General features: G+C 44.3%; 1 protein-coding gene across 1 annotated transcript in view; it reads right to left on the reverse strand.

Moving 5' to 3' along the window:
• LOC138644220 (transmembrane protein 151B) overlaps positions 1-12,607 on the reverse strand; it is a 114,141-nt gene extending 101,534 nt beyond the window's left edge. Inside the window, exon 1 of the mRNA XM_069732536.1 lies at positions 12,211-12,607. Within this exon, the coding sequence (XP_069588637.1) occupies positions 12,211-12,309 (99 nt within the window). The 5' untranslated portion in view covers positions 12,310-12,607. The remainder of the gene's footprint in view (positions 1-12,210) is intronic.
• Between the last annotated feature and the right edge of the window lie 2,982 nt (positions 12,608-15,589).

Below are 15,589 nucleotides of genomic sequence, written 5' to 3' on the forward strand. Positions count from 1 at the left end.
GTACCAAAGGAAGCTAAATCCATTTAATATGGGGAACAAAACACACAGGCTAAATGAAAGACTTGTGATTCACAATACGTAATGATTTAATAACCCCAGATCTTCAAGGAGGATGTGACACACTCGTAACGAGAGACCTTAAACAGATTGCAAAAGAGGAGTAGTCCAAAATTCCATTTGAGAGATGTAAGAAGCTTGCTGATGGTTATAATAAGCGATTGATCGCAGTTATTTATCCCAAATAGTGTACAACCAAATATTAATTTGAGGGTGCCAACAATTCTGTCTAGACCATTTGGGGAGTTTTGCGTGAAATTCTGTCCAATTTGCAATTTTTTTCTAAATTTTTTTTGTGTTGTTCCAATACACACAAATCAAATAAAAATGTGTATAACAAAACGTGTAATTGAGAAATACTTACTTTTCTGGAACAATTTTATGGGCGCCAACACTTTCGGCCATGACTGTATAAATTCTTCACCTAATCTAAAATTCTAAAAATGTTTGAAGGTGGAAGTATGACATACTAGCTAATTTGGTATTTATTAAAGTTATGAATAAAAATATAAAATTTGATAGTTTTGTCAGATTTTGCACCCTGGATCGACAATTGAAGGGAATCTGTCAGTAGGACCTACCCTCCTAATAAGTCTATATAGGCTGTAGAGATTTGCTCTGGTAGACAGTGGCGCAGGGCCGCAGTGATGAGGCAACACACAGGCTTAGAGTCCAAACTTCAGTGGTTTATTAACACTTTAAACAGTAGGCAGCAGAAAGTAAGAAAAAAAAACATAAACATACTCCAGCTTGGAGAACCACTGGTCTCAGACTCACCCTTGCACGGGACGGGCGTAACTAAGTGGTGTCCGCCAGGTGCCATTCCCAGGGTTGCTATGAGTCTTGTCACAAAACTTTGTAGCATGTGAAATCCAACAAAAACCAAATCAGGCTAACTCCAGCCTAGCTCCTCACACCCTGCACACAGACCATGTGCCAAACAAAAACTATATTACATAGCCCATAACCACACCCACAGATGAGCTACCTATCACATGGGCTGATCACATGATCGTGACATCACTGCAGAGGTCCATCATCTGGAACACATTAGTAGGGGATGCATGCCTGACCCATTATTGGAGGGAGTGGGGCAAAGCCCTCCAAACTTTATCAGTCACTATGCGGTCCAGCGTGGCGGTGAGAGACAGTACCTCAGGCTGCAACCACTTTTGGAATAAGTGCAACAGGTCATAATACTGGGACCGAGCCGGCTTGGAGGTGTTAAACTCCCACTGGTGTACCCGCTGGGCCCGGACTAACACATTTACCCCAAGACGTGCCAGTATCTCACCCTAGATGATCATGCAGTCCTCCCTCTGCTCAGGGGGTAGGTCTTGATAGGCTTTCATAGGTCCTGGGGCCAGAAACAGAGCAATGACTTCTGCCCATTGGTCCTGGGGTAGTCTCTCCCTCTCAGCCACTCCCTTGAACATCTCCAGGTACGTCTTGATGTCATCAGATTTCTCCATTTTGGGGATTGCTGTAAGAACCGCTTTCCGGACATTATGGATTCCCCGTGAAGCCCCTGTTGTTGTGATGTGCTGTATCAACAGCTGGTTGGTTTCCTGCTGCTGTTGAGTAAATATCTGCTGCTGCTGCATAGCCTCTTGCTGCTGCGTAGCCTGCTGCTGCTGTCACATGGCCTCCACAGGCATTTTCATTGTGGCTTCCATTTCTGCAGAGTTCCCTGACTGGGTCTGCGCCATTCCTTTCACGCAGGACATAAGCTGGAGTCCAGAGCAAAAATAAGCAAAAACAGCCTGGCCTCACTGCGTATGCCCGCATTCTCCACCAATAAGTAGGGATTTGCTCTGGTAGGCAATGGCAGGGCCGCATTGATGAGGCAACACACAGGCTTAGAGTCCAAACTTCAGTGGTTTACTAACACTTTAAACAGTAGGCAGCAGAAAGTAAGAAAAAAACATAAACATACCCCAGCTTGGAGAGCCACTGGTCAGTGGCGTCCGCCAGGTGCCATTCCCAGAGTTGCTATGAATCTTGTCACAAAACTTTAAAGCATATGTAATCCAACAAAAACCAATTCAGGCTCACTCCAGCCTAGCTCCTCACACCCTGCACACAGACCATGTGCCAAACAAAAGACTCAATTACATAGACCATAACCACACCCACAGGTGAGGTACCTATCACATGGGCTGATCACATGATCGTGACATCACTGCAGGTCCTCAACCTTAGAGAAAATCCAGACCAAATTTTATCCTGCTGGGAGATATTTTCCATCCAGCACTACACCTTTCACTGCACCACAAGGCATATACACCATGTTCCAAATTTTTATGCAAATGACATTTTTCTTGGATTTTCCTAAATGGTTGGTGCAAATAACAGTCAGTCTAATAAAAGTCATCACCCGTTAGAGTATACATCGAATTTTATTGAAGAAACCTCCCAATAATCTACTATATAATTGTCTAAGGGTCACTTCCGTCTGTCTGTCTGTCACAGATATTCATTGGTCGCGGCCTCTGTCTGTCATGGAAATCCAAGTCGCTGATTGGTTGCGCAAAATAGCCACGACCAATCAGCGACGGGCACAGTCTGGAAGAAAATGGCCGCTCCTTCCTCCCTGCAGTAAGTGCCCGTCGTCCGCATACTCCCCTCCGGTCAGTGTTCACACAGGGTTAATGGCAGCATTGACCGCGGTGTAACGCACTCGGTTAACGCTGCTATTAACCCTGTGTGACCAACTTTTTACTATTCATGCGGCCTATGCAGCATGAATAGTAAAAAGATCTAATGTTAAAAATAATAAAAAAATAAAAAATCGTTATATACTCACCGTCCTTCGGCTGTTATGAACTGGTGGTTTAGGAGCAACATGGGACGAACTCTGAAGGAAGTGGTACCTGTACTGACCGCAGTCCCTAAGCTCAACACAACACTAGAAGTAGCCGTGGGATGCTCCTGACACTCCCTAGGCACCTCGTCACAGCCTGAGAACTAACTACCCCTAAAGATAGAAACAGGAAAACTATCTTGCCTCAGAGAAAATCCCCAAAGGATAGATAGCCCCCCACAAGTAATGACCGTGAGTGGAGAGGGAAAAGACATACACAGAATGAAACCAGGATGTAGCACAGGAGGCCAGTCTAGCTAGATAGATAGGACAGGATGGAATACTGTGCGGTCAGTATAAAAACTACAAAAAATCCACACAGAGTTTACAAAAATCTCCACACCTGACTAAAGGTGTGGAGGGTAAATCTGCTTCCCAGAGCTTCCAGCTTCACTGAATTAATTCATACTGACAAGCTGGACAAAACATAGAAAGCTCAGAACGGATAAGTCCACAACCTGTGGACAGAAAAGAGCAAGCAAGGACTTAACTTTGCTGAACTGGTCAGGATAACAGGGAAATCCAAAAGAGATGTGAATCCAACCAGGAACCATTGACAAGTGGCACTGGCTGAAGGGAAGAGCCAGGCAAAAATAGCCGAGCAGAAAGACAATCAGTGGAAGCAGCTGCAGACTGCTAAATCCAAGGAGCAGCCATACCACTTAAAACCACCGGAGGGAGCCCAAGAGCAGAACTCACAAAAGTGCCACTTACAACCACCGGAGGGAGCCCAAGAGCGGAATTCACAACAGTCGGCCCTTCGGATCCACAACAGGCTATTCCTGCTCGCGATGCTCCAGTAACCGGTCCATGCTGCGATCTCGCGAGATGATGACGCAGCGGTCTCGTGAGACCGCTACGTCATCATCTCGCGAGACCGCAATGCACTCTTGGGACCGGAGCGCGCGAGGACCATCGGTAACCGGCCGCTTCGATCGGGAGGCTCCGGAAGGTGAGTATGTAACTATTTTTTATATTAATTCTTTTTTTTAACAGGGATATGGTGCATACTACGTGACTAGCCAATATACTACGTGACTGGGCAGTATACTATGTGTCCGTGCTGTATACTACATGACTGGGCAATATACTACGTGACTGGGCAATATACTATGTGGCTGGGCAATATACTATGTGGCTGGGCAATATACTACGTGACTGGGCAGTATACTATGTGTCTGTGCTATATACTACATGGCTCTGTGCTGTATACTACGTGACTGGGCAATATACTATGTGACTGGGCAACATACTATGTGGCTGGGCAATATACTATGTGGCTGGGCAATATACTATGGCTGGGCAATATACTACGTGACTGGGCAATATACTACGTGACAGGGCAGTATACTACGTGTCTGTGCTGTATACTACGTGGCTCTGTGCTGTATACTACGTGGCTCTGTGCTGTATACTACGTGACTGGGCAATATATTATGTGGCTGGGCAATATACTATGTGGCTGGGCAATATACTATGTGGCTGGGCAATATACTACGTGACTGGCCAATATACTACGTGACTGGGCAGTATACTACGTATCTGTGCTGTATACTACGTGGCTCTGTGCTGTATACTATGTGACTGGGCAATATACTATGTGGCTGGGCAATATATTACGTGACTGGGCAATATACTACGTGGCTGGGCAATATACTACGTGGCTCTGTGCTGTATACTATGTCACTGGGCAATATACTATGTGGCTGGGCAATATACTACGTGGCTGGGCAATATACTACGTGGCTGGGCAATATACTATGTGGCTGGGCAATATACTACGTGGCTGGGCAATATACTACGTGGCTGGGCAAAACACTACGCAGCTGGGCAATATACTACGTGGTTAGGCAATATGACACAGCTTAAAGGGGTCCTCTGGGGTGATGTTATGGCAGCTAAGATGGTATAACTTCCCACAGGTGAAGTTGGTCCCCAGTGCTCCCAGTGTAGAGATGAGGATGGTGAGTGGTGCAGTAAAGAACGGAGGACACACAGGTACAGGCAGGGTCCGGCCGCTTTGGAAGCAAGTTCAGAATCCACTTTACCAGGTGGAGTTAGAAGCCTTCCTATTAGGGCAGTGACGTTGTAGTCCCTTACTGCCTATGGCTTCTGGCAAGGTCCTCACAGTTCTCTCTGTCCTCCATAAAGGTGGGACCTAAACCCGTATGACAGGTGGTTCGAGTCTTTCTATAGAGTCTCTATCACGACCCGGCCTCTATGTGCCACTGTGCCTCCTGGGTATTAGGGCAGACAGGTTACTTGTAATAATCCAGTTGTCCTGCTGTTTTCTGCTGTAAGTCTTAAAGTCCCTCACAACCTTGGTCTTACGGCTACCGGCATCTGCGCTTCGCAGGGAGATAGCTCAATCGCAGCTGTCCTCCCCTGGTGTCACTCACCTGTGCTTCGCTCTCCTGCACGGTCTATTTATGCTGTACTTCCCTCTCTGTTTCCCTGTCCAGGAGCTGCAGCTCTTTCTCATGGCTGCATGGCCCCTCACACTTCTCTCTTCTTTCCTCTATCCTCCAGGAGCTGCAGACCCCTACATCTGCTCAGCTATTCTCCTATCGTCCCTGCTCCACCTAGCTGAAGTTCCATGACAAGCTTCTCTCTAGCTTCCTCTGATACTGACTTTTCCTCCAAACCAGAATCTATAAATAGGGAAGTTCCCCTGTGAAAACTAGGTTTAGAGCTCCCCCTTCTGTCCTGCAGTGTGACTATGTTGTATGCATTGTGATTACCTGATAGAAGAGATCTTTCCTTGCTTCCAAGCGTGACATCACTCGCCTCGTGAGGAAAGCAATGCCACTGTGACAACCAGGGCCCTGGGGTGTCACATTATTAAAGAACAATGTGGCTGTCTCTGGAATATGTAAATGAGCTGTTATGATCTATGGGCCGGACATAGATGTCCATGAGAATCTGACTCCAGAGCTTATTTTTACTAATGGGGATGTTACCAGTGTGAGTCAAGTAATGACCGACAGTCTGTTCTCCTGATCTACAAGTCTTACACTGGTAGCGTCTCCTTTCATTTAAAATAAGTTCTGGAGGCAGATTCGAAAAGATCTATGTCCAGCCCACAGATCTAAACAGCTCATTTACATATTAAGAAAAACATGAATTTCTCTGGAATAAGACATCGGATTGCAGATTTCAAGGTATCATTTTCTTCTACTTGCTTTGCCCATTTGGACAGCTTGGAGGGTTGATCCTACTGACAGATTCCATTTAAATGTTTGAATTATGGAATTACGGAAGCACTTCTGAGACTCCCGTTAATTTATAACTTAAAGTAAAAAGCTAATAGCATTATCAGAGTATGAATGTGGGCATTGTTATAATTAAATCTATGAATACATCACAGGTCTCACTTGGATTTCCACATTTCAGAAATATTTCTATCATTTTATAAACAGTGAAACATTGTCAGGATTAGGCAAAATTGTCACGTAACACTAGAAGTAGAAAAATTAGCCTAAAACAATTGGCAGTTCAGCACCAAGGACAGATGTTTACTCGAAGACATGTTGATATTTCTGCTTTGTCATAGGAGCAGAATAACAAAAACAACAATAGTGCAGGAGAGCCAATGGCACCAGATGGCCCACATTGATGGGTCAGTTGATTTTTCATCAGTGTATCCATCATTTTACCTAATTAAATAGTGCTTCTGACGAAGAAGATCATAACAAAGCCTTTAACGCATGTGAACACAGACTAAATGTTGAATAGACAGCTGGCTGTAAAAGGATATACTTGGAAATGCTGTGTGCTTCATGTTTTTATTATTGCACCATTTTGTTGTTTTTGCATTCCTAAAGCTGTCCATACACCCCTGCACATGATGTTTAAAGATAATCGTTCAGCAGTTTTTTTTCTATGTAATCTGAGAGCTGCATGATGTAGGGGCAGAGTCCCTGATTCCAGCCATGTGTCAAGTATTGGTATGCTTGGTGCAGTTCTGTTAGAATCCCTCTTCTCTCTGCTGTAGATGTAGCAGTGGACACAATGCTGAGCTCTATATAACACCACTCTTGCTACTGATTGGCTGCTTCCTGTGTACACTGTCAGCAACCTGCCAGAGGTGAGAGCGAGGTTACACAGATTAGACTGAATTCACATGAGACCTAGTCAGGCAGTGATAATCTCCTGCTGATAAAACACTGAACGTATTGAAACTACAGCACACAACCTAATGAATGACACATCCCGGAAATCAAGCACTTGCTCTATATTATGTTGCTCTCATATTAATTAGCAAAACCTGCTAACAGATTCCATTTAAGAGACGGCTTGAACTGCAAGGTGCTTAACAAACTATTTTGCCCAATATACATTTTCTTTAAGGGAACCTGTCACCAAGTAACGGCCACCACCTTTCAGCCCTGATATACAGTATTGGACCAGCGACACCCCTCAGACCGGACCGCCACGCAGGTGAGTATAATAAAAGTTATTTTTCTTCTCTTACAGGTCGGGTTGGCGGCAAATATACAGCATTATAGAGTACAGTATATCAGCCCTGAAACGCGGTGGCTGCATCTCATATTGGCCAAACCTGGTGACAGGTTCCCTTTAAATGGTAAGTTCAGGCAGCATCAAATATCCCAGCTCAACAAAGGATAGGGGATGCTGATATCCAGCATGCTTGATTCTTCTACACCTAATATTGAAACATACACATAAGGTTGTGGTCTAAGGCTATGTGCACACGTTGTGGATTAGGCTTAGGAATTTCTGGTGCGGATTCTGCCTCTCCTGGCAGAAAATGCACCTGCAGATTTGTCGCGTTTTTGTGCGGTTCTGCAGCGTTTTTTGTGCGGTTCCGCAGCGTTTTTTGTGTGTTTTTGCTGCGGTTTTCTTGCGGATTTGCTGTTTTTTTTACCCTTGTGGTTTTCTATAATGGAATGGGTACAAAAACGCTGCAGATTCACAAAAAATAAGTGACATGCTACTTTTTTTAAACCGCAGCGTTTCCGCAGCGGATTTTCCGCAAAGTGTGTGGAGCGCCCCAGAGACCTGGTCGTTGCAGTATGACACTCTGCCACTAAGGGGAGTGATGGTACGTCTGATGGCACTACGGAGTTCTCCTGACCAGGTATCACCAGCACACATTACACTTCACACTCCGGCCACTAGGGGGAGAAAAGGGCTTTATTTATTGGGCCCCTCCTCACATTGGTAAAACTAGGGGCTGGGGAGGAAGTTAGTCAGAAGCTGACTGGGTTGGAACCAGGCAACATCCCGTGGCAGGGGGTGTTGCAGGGAGAAGGCACAGGGGGGTCTCTGTCAGGCGTGGGAACCTGGCAGGTGCCTAGCGAACAGAACAGAACATAACGGAACCGCGCCTGCACACCCTGCGGCGGTATCCAGGAGAGAGACACGAAGGGAAGGATATTGTGGAACAGTGTAAACGAGATCAAGCACAAAGGAGAGCCAGTAAGAGTCGTGCCGAGAGAGAGAGGCAACATCTTACTGAGGCACGTAGCCGGTGGCCGGATCACCGTAGGAGTAACTGACTTCAGGCCTTACTTCAAACTCCGCAGGACAGTCAATTATAGGTTGGCTGTCTACCTTACTACACCTACGAAGACATAGGGGGCAACGCATGGAGAGGGGCATCTCTAGGGTCCCGGAAGAGCTCCGAGCTTTCCCGTCAAACGGGTGGCGTCCTAGCCATAACATACCTGGGGGACGTTAGAAACTAGTAACATCTGGAACCAAAGAACGAGAGAGCTGTAGAGAACGAACGAACGAGAACAGCAGTTGTGAGGACTATTCCGAATGCTCAGCAGGGAAGCACTACAACACACAGGCGCTATTGGTAGGCAACGATTTCCATCTGCGAAGGAAACTGGATGTGCCCATCGGACCGGCCGGTCTCAGACAGCCCTGTTAAGCGTACTCTGGATTGAGGATCCTGAAGCCTTCAGTAAAGAGGTAAAGAGACTGCAACCTGGTGTCCTCATTATTGACTGTGCCTTACACCATCACCATCCACCTTACTGGGAAGCCCTGGGGACATACTTCACCTGTGGGAAGATATACCATCCAGCTGCCTTCACATCACCCCAGAGGACCCCACAGCAGCGTCGGTCACCCTGACCGAACACCACAGGTGGCGTCACGAACCCCTGACAGACTGTACCACCTTTATTGGACGCCCCTTAGCAGGGTCACGGACCGGGTCTAGCCACCGTGACAGCCTCAGGACCGAACCAGAGAGGCCCGGTACCGAGAACTCCTGACCCTGTGTCTGGGGGCGATCCATGTGCACAGCATTTTTTTTTCTCATTGATTTACATTGTACTGTAAACCTATTGCGGATCTGCAGCGTTTCTGCACTGCAAAAAACGCTGCGGATCCGCAGAGAATCTGCAACGTGTGCACATACCCTTATTCCACAAAAAAATCTTTTGGGATTAAAAAGAATGATCTAATATATATGGCCAGTTTAAAGGACTTGTCCCATAAACAATATATATCAGCTAGCCTCAGAATAAGGGATAAATGTATAATTGCAGGGGGAGAGCAACCACTACAACACCACTTGGTCTTGATAATAGGGGGTTTCAAACTCCCGAACACAGTGAAGCCATAATGAGCATGTGCAACCACTGAATCATTCCAGGTGTTACATATTATTTATTTATCCCTTTAAGAGATGAGGATTAGAGACAAAGCACTTATAATAAGAACTGCATACTTGTTCATGTTATGATTTCAATATAATATTCTGTTTCAACAGGAAGGAACAGCCAGCCTAAATTTTATCTTGCATGTAAGTGGAGCAATTAAAGAGAATCTGTCAGCAGTTTTTTGCTATTTAATCTGAGAGCAGCATTATGTAGGGGAAGAGACCCCGATTCCAGGGATGTCATTTTTTGGCATACATGTTATTTTGATACAATCACAGTTTTCTCTGCATCAGGACTAACAGAGCTCGGAATGCTAAGCTGTGTATAACCCCGCCCACACCACTGATTGGCAGCTTCCTGTGTATACAGTATATTGACAGAAAGCTTCTAATAAGTGGTGGGGACGGGGTTGGACCAGGAATCACAAGACACCTAGTCCTGTAGTGATAATCTCCTGCTGATAAAACAGTTTATTGAAACAGCAAAACACAGCCTAGTAAGTGACACATCCCTAGAAGCAGGGTTTCAATCCCTACACCATGCTGCTCTCAGATTACATAGTAAAAAAAAACTGCTGACAGATTCCTTCTAAAATCAACAATAACTGACAGCAGAGATTTTAGTGTTCTTCAAATATCTGTGACTACGTTCACTATTTTGTATCACATAATCTCAGAATCTCCGATAAAACCTTGACATAAGAATGTAGAAGGTGTAAGCTTCATGCAAACTGTGTGAGACCCCCCAGTTTCCATGTATGATTTATAATATTGGTGTCTTCCTATGTGACATCATGTTCCAGTGACACTGCTACATCTACCCGCGCCTGTAGCTGTGCCCGTGTGTGTGAATGATGTCTGCAGGTCTTCAAGTTTACAGCTCGTTTGAAAAACGTTCTTATGCTTAACAGTTGAGACAATAAAATAGAAATGTAATAGTTGCTTTGACTTTTACATTCAGTTTGCCTTACAGTCGCTATTGTTGATGCCGTAACATGTCATAATAATTATTTGGTAAATTAAGTGGAAAATATGAATCGTTGCTGGATTAAATGCCATCACGATGCTTTGGTTTTTTTTTACTTCCAGATCCTAGCTGCTTATTATGCCATTGTGTTTACCGTGAAAAACATTTCTGACATATATCAATCAATCATAAACTACCAAAAGTAGTGGGGTGCTGACAGCTTGTCTTAGTAACAGAAAAGCGTTGGCACAGTTACTCTTTACCATGGTAAAAGTGCTTGCCTGTTCCAGCATATACCCAAAATCCATATTTGGGTGACTACTTGTCCTCTGGAAAAGGCTTCTCAATGGAGAAGCCGCCATCCAGCAGATGGATTTCCATTGGTGACGTCACGTACATATGCCAGACTTGTCTTATAGGAAATCCTCTACCAAGGTTCTCATTGACCCCACCATGAATAAACAGCTTTTTTTTTGTATTTAAAGGGCTGCTCTGTCTCAATTGTTTCCATATGACCCCTTTTGGGGCATCTTTATATATATGTAGGACCCCCTATTGGGTAAACCCCTGATCTATGTTGCTAGTAATAGACTGCAGATATATTCTTTGCATTAGTTTTACTGGTTCCAATATTAATGCAAGAAACAATGTATCAACTACTGTTTATGACACAGTCTAGGTGACCTGACAAAGTCTCCAACTAGTGATACTGCCTTTAAACCTTGTATATTTGCTGCATGCATCACCCAAATGGATGAGACTGGCATCATCATCTGTATCTGGTTCACAGCCAAAAAACCCTTTGCATCATATAACCCAGATTAACTTTTTACTTTACAAAATTTATATGACTGCAGAACAGTAAAATATTCCCTCACATCTGATTTTTTTTTTTTAATACAAATCGAAGTCTCCAGTCCTTACAATTTTCACCATTCTAGACCGGTATTCCCTATGAATATTTATAAGGTTAAGACAATTTTCTGCATTTTTTTTTTTGTTTTGCATGTTATGTAGCTGACAATAGGCAAAAAACACAACTGAAGGGAAGAACTGCAGTGTTTTTTTTTATTTTTTTAAATTCTCATGCCTGCAAAGCGTTCAATGCAGCATTGACAAAAAGATAAGTATTGCTGTCATTGAACTTGGCATTCGCATCCCCCCCCCAGTGCATTGTGTTTGGCACATAGGGGTGGGAAGCCTGCAGGAAAAATAATAGGACCTGCAAGGTTCTGCATTGAACATGTCCTTCGGATTGTGTGCTGTCTGTAGTATTCCCTGGATGTCTGCCTTATCTCACAGCAGCACATTGGAGCTCCTCATCTCTCATCAGTGGGGCAGTAACAAGAAGGATGCTTAGCACTGCAGCCTGAGTGCCTTACTACCAAGAGTGTAACCCCTAGACTGCTGGAGACTCAAATATTAATGTCATTGACGGATTTTTTTTTTTTTTTTTTAATTTTGGCCAGTTTTACAAATAACTGAATGAAATCATAAAGTGTAATATACATTCTATTCTGACAACAGTCATATAGTATTACCTATAAGATGAATGCACTCTATAGATCAATAATACATACATATATAATACATAGTATCAATGAATGAAGCTTTTTTTTTTATGTTTGGCAGTTGCAAGGTATGACATTGTATCATTAGGTATAAATGACCTTCATTGCTCACCTCCTCTCTAACATCCACCTCTGGAGTAGTTATAGTATTTTCACCTGGGGTATCTGCTGGGGTGTCAGCAGCTGCTTCACTTTCTACTTCAGTAGACATCCTTTGCCATTCTATTTCTCCAGGTCACCCTGATGCAGTGTAAAGAAATCCTGTTGCCCAGGAGAAGAAGAAGAAGAAGAAGCAGCAGCAGCCAGCATCACTTGTAGTGAGCACTCAGCCAATGCTGCAGACTGCACCCCATCATTTCCACCACAGTTCTCCAGTCCCATGCATAAAGCAGGATTCACACATTGTCTCCCCTCCCTTGTTCACCCATGTAGACAAGAGGAGGGCTACATACTAGACCCCCCACATTGCAGCTCCTCCATAAAGGGTCACCAGAAATGGCACACTGGATAAAGTAGCTGGCACCCTGCAGGAAAAAAAAAGAAGGTAACTTCAAGTCAATGCAGCAGACCATTGGAGATGTGACAGAGTCAAGCTCTCTTTTTCTGCCTCTGATGTCTCAGTTGTGTGCACACCCCCCCTTTCCCTCCCAGCACCCCACTCCATCCACTGCCTGCCATAGGCATTTGGTGTTTACCTGCTTAAGAGAAAACCACCCTATACCCTCAGTGACTTCACACACTTGCACATCCCCTTTTTGCTGCACTGTGAGGTCTATGGACTCCTGCCAAGCACATTAATAGGAGCCCAGTTCTGTTGGTTCTTCCAAATCACCCATCATTATTCTTTTTTTTTTTTTCTCCATTCTCTATGGTGATGGGAGCTGAAACTTTCCTAGCCCTGACCAATTATTCTTATATTATGCAGACAGTTCTATTTCTGGCTCTGATGATATACCAGCAATGAGAAAATCCTGTTGGGATTTGCAGGTGGGAATTAAGGGCTGGCGCTGTTGGGTTGTGCTTCCTAGCAGCAGGTCATAGCCTAGGAGATAGGTTTCATGTAAAATCAGTGGAGGTAATGGGGAAGGAGGGTGGATGGGAAAACCTCTCTATAGTGTTAAAAATCAAGCATAATAAGTGATATCAAGAGAGGTGGCAGTGTTTGAAGGTGAGACGAAGAACAAACCTTGGTACAGATCTACTGGGAACAGAAAATCAGTACATATAATTACATTCTCCAGGAGATGCTCCCAACAGGGGAGAGTTTTATCATTTGGTCCATTTACAAGTTTAACGAATCCTATCTGTAACGTTTGCACTATGGGGATTTATTAAAAACGTCTGAAGGCGATAAGTGGCACTTCAGCGATTGTATAAATGTTCTATGTTACCCTGGGATACATTTACAGGTGTAGGTTAATCTAGGCGAATATTGTTCATATAGCATAATAAATGGTAATTATCTGCAAAGATAAGCTGGATAACTGGTGTAGCATTAGCTGCTGAAGAGAATTATTTAAAAATAACATTAGCCTATTTTCTATTCATGCAGTTGCCTACTATATTTACAGTGTAGGGAAATAGCTTATGTTCAGGTTTATTGATGATACTATAATTCAGTTTTGTATTAGTGCAAACATGATTAAAAAGGAATCTGTCAGCAGGTTTTTGCTGTATAATCAGAGGGCAGCATAATGTACAGGCTGAGATACAGATTTCAGGGATGTGTCACTTACTAGGCTGTGTACTGTTGTTTAAAAACAATAAAAAAATTTTATCACTGGGAGATTATCACTGCCTAGACTACAATTCATGTGAGTCCTGGTCCGACAAAGCCCCCTCCTCTGATAAGCAGCTCACTGTCAATTTACAAATAGAGCTGTGGTGTGGGTGGAGGGCAACATTCTTCGATCTCCTTCATCTAAGAACTCTGATTGTGTCACAACTGCTGCACCCAGTAACCTAAGTGATGCGTCGCTGGATTCAGGGTCTCTTTTCCTACAATATGCTGCTCTCAGATGAGGTAGAAAAAACCTGCTGACAGATTCCCTTTAAAAGCATCACAGCAGGCTCATGGTTTGTTTGATGCCTGCACCCAAAAAGACACATTAGACTGCATAGAAGCTGTATATATACAACTAGATGGAGGCCCGAGTCTAACATATCGGGTATTCTAGAATATGTAGGTAGTATACAGCACAGGCTACGTACTATATATTGCACAGTGATGTAGTATATAACACAACCGACGTAGTATATAACAGAGCTACATAGTATGTAACACAGCGTACGTAGTATATAGCTACCGCGACATAGAGGTTCCAGAGAACCGCAGCGCTCTGGGCCTCGTTCACACACAGTGAACAGAAGCTCTTCTCCTGTATTTTGACCTGGCTGCTTTGTGCCAGCAGTGCAGGAGTTAAGCTTATTTGCTAAGTTGCTGTGAGCTGGGCCTCTCAGCTGGAGTGGATTTTTGTAATCTCCTCCTCTATATAGACCCAGCCTTGATTACAGCTAGTGTCAGTGATCAGTTCTGCTGCCTGGCTTGGAGGTTGAAGGAGAGTGATATTTGGAGGTTTATTACAGAGATTGGTGTCTGTTGTTTTGGTTGCTTGTTAAACCTGTTTTCCTTCCTAGTTTTCTCCTTCTCTTCCCTTCTATTTGTACCCTCTGTGGTTGTGTGAGCATTTGGTGAGTTTGAGACTTTTAGTCACCTTGCCTGTATACCCTGTTTATTGTTGTGTTTATACACTGGTGCAGTCCTCCTCCCTGGGGGGGAGAGGGGGCCACTTATATGGCCTGCACAGGCGACAGGGAGACGCTGGCAGCTTGGGCCTCCTAACCATCATAGGTACCCCCGAGATAAGGGAAAGCCAGGGCCCCATTAAAGTGGTAGTGACAGGTGCGGGTCCCAGTACGCCCTCCTGCCCTTTTAACGCCGCTTACGGCATGACAGATATGTAGTATATAATATAGCCACATAGTGTATTGCACAGCTACGTAGTGTATTGCACAGGTACGTAGTATATTGGTCAGCCACGTAGTATATAGCAGAGCTACGTAGTATATTGTAGAGCCACGTAGTATATTGGACAGTCACGTTGTATATTGCACAGTCACGTTGTATATTGCCCAGCTACATAGTCTATAGCACAGAGATGTAGTATATAACAGAGCCCACGCAGTATGTAACAGAGCCCATGTAGTATATAGCAATGTGGGCACTATATGCGTGGTTAAAAAAGACTTAAACTAAAAAATAAACATATACTCACCTTCCGAAGGCCCCTTGAAGTCCTTGCGCCTGTGTGCGGTGCACACGGCAGTTTCCGGCATACGCAGCATCAATAGTAAAAAGTTGGTCACACAGGGTTAATAGCTGCGTTAATGGAGTGTGTTACACCGTGGCATAACGCGGTCTGTTAACGCTGCCATTAACCCTGTGTGAGGGCTGACTGGAGGGGAGTATGGAGCGGCACTGACTGCGGGAA

The sequence above is a fragment of the Ranitomeya imitator genome, chromosome 1, assembly GCF_032444005.1.
Source record: "Ranitomeya imitator isolate aRanImi1 chromosome 1, aRanImi1.pri, whole genome shotgun sequence".
Taxonomy (NCBI): Eukaryota; Metazoa; Chordata; class Amphibia; order Anura; family Dendrobatidae; genus Ranitomeya; species Ranitomeya imitator.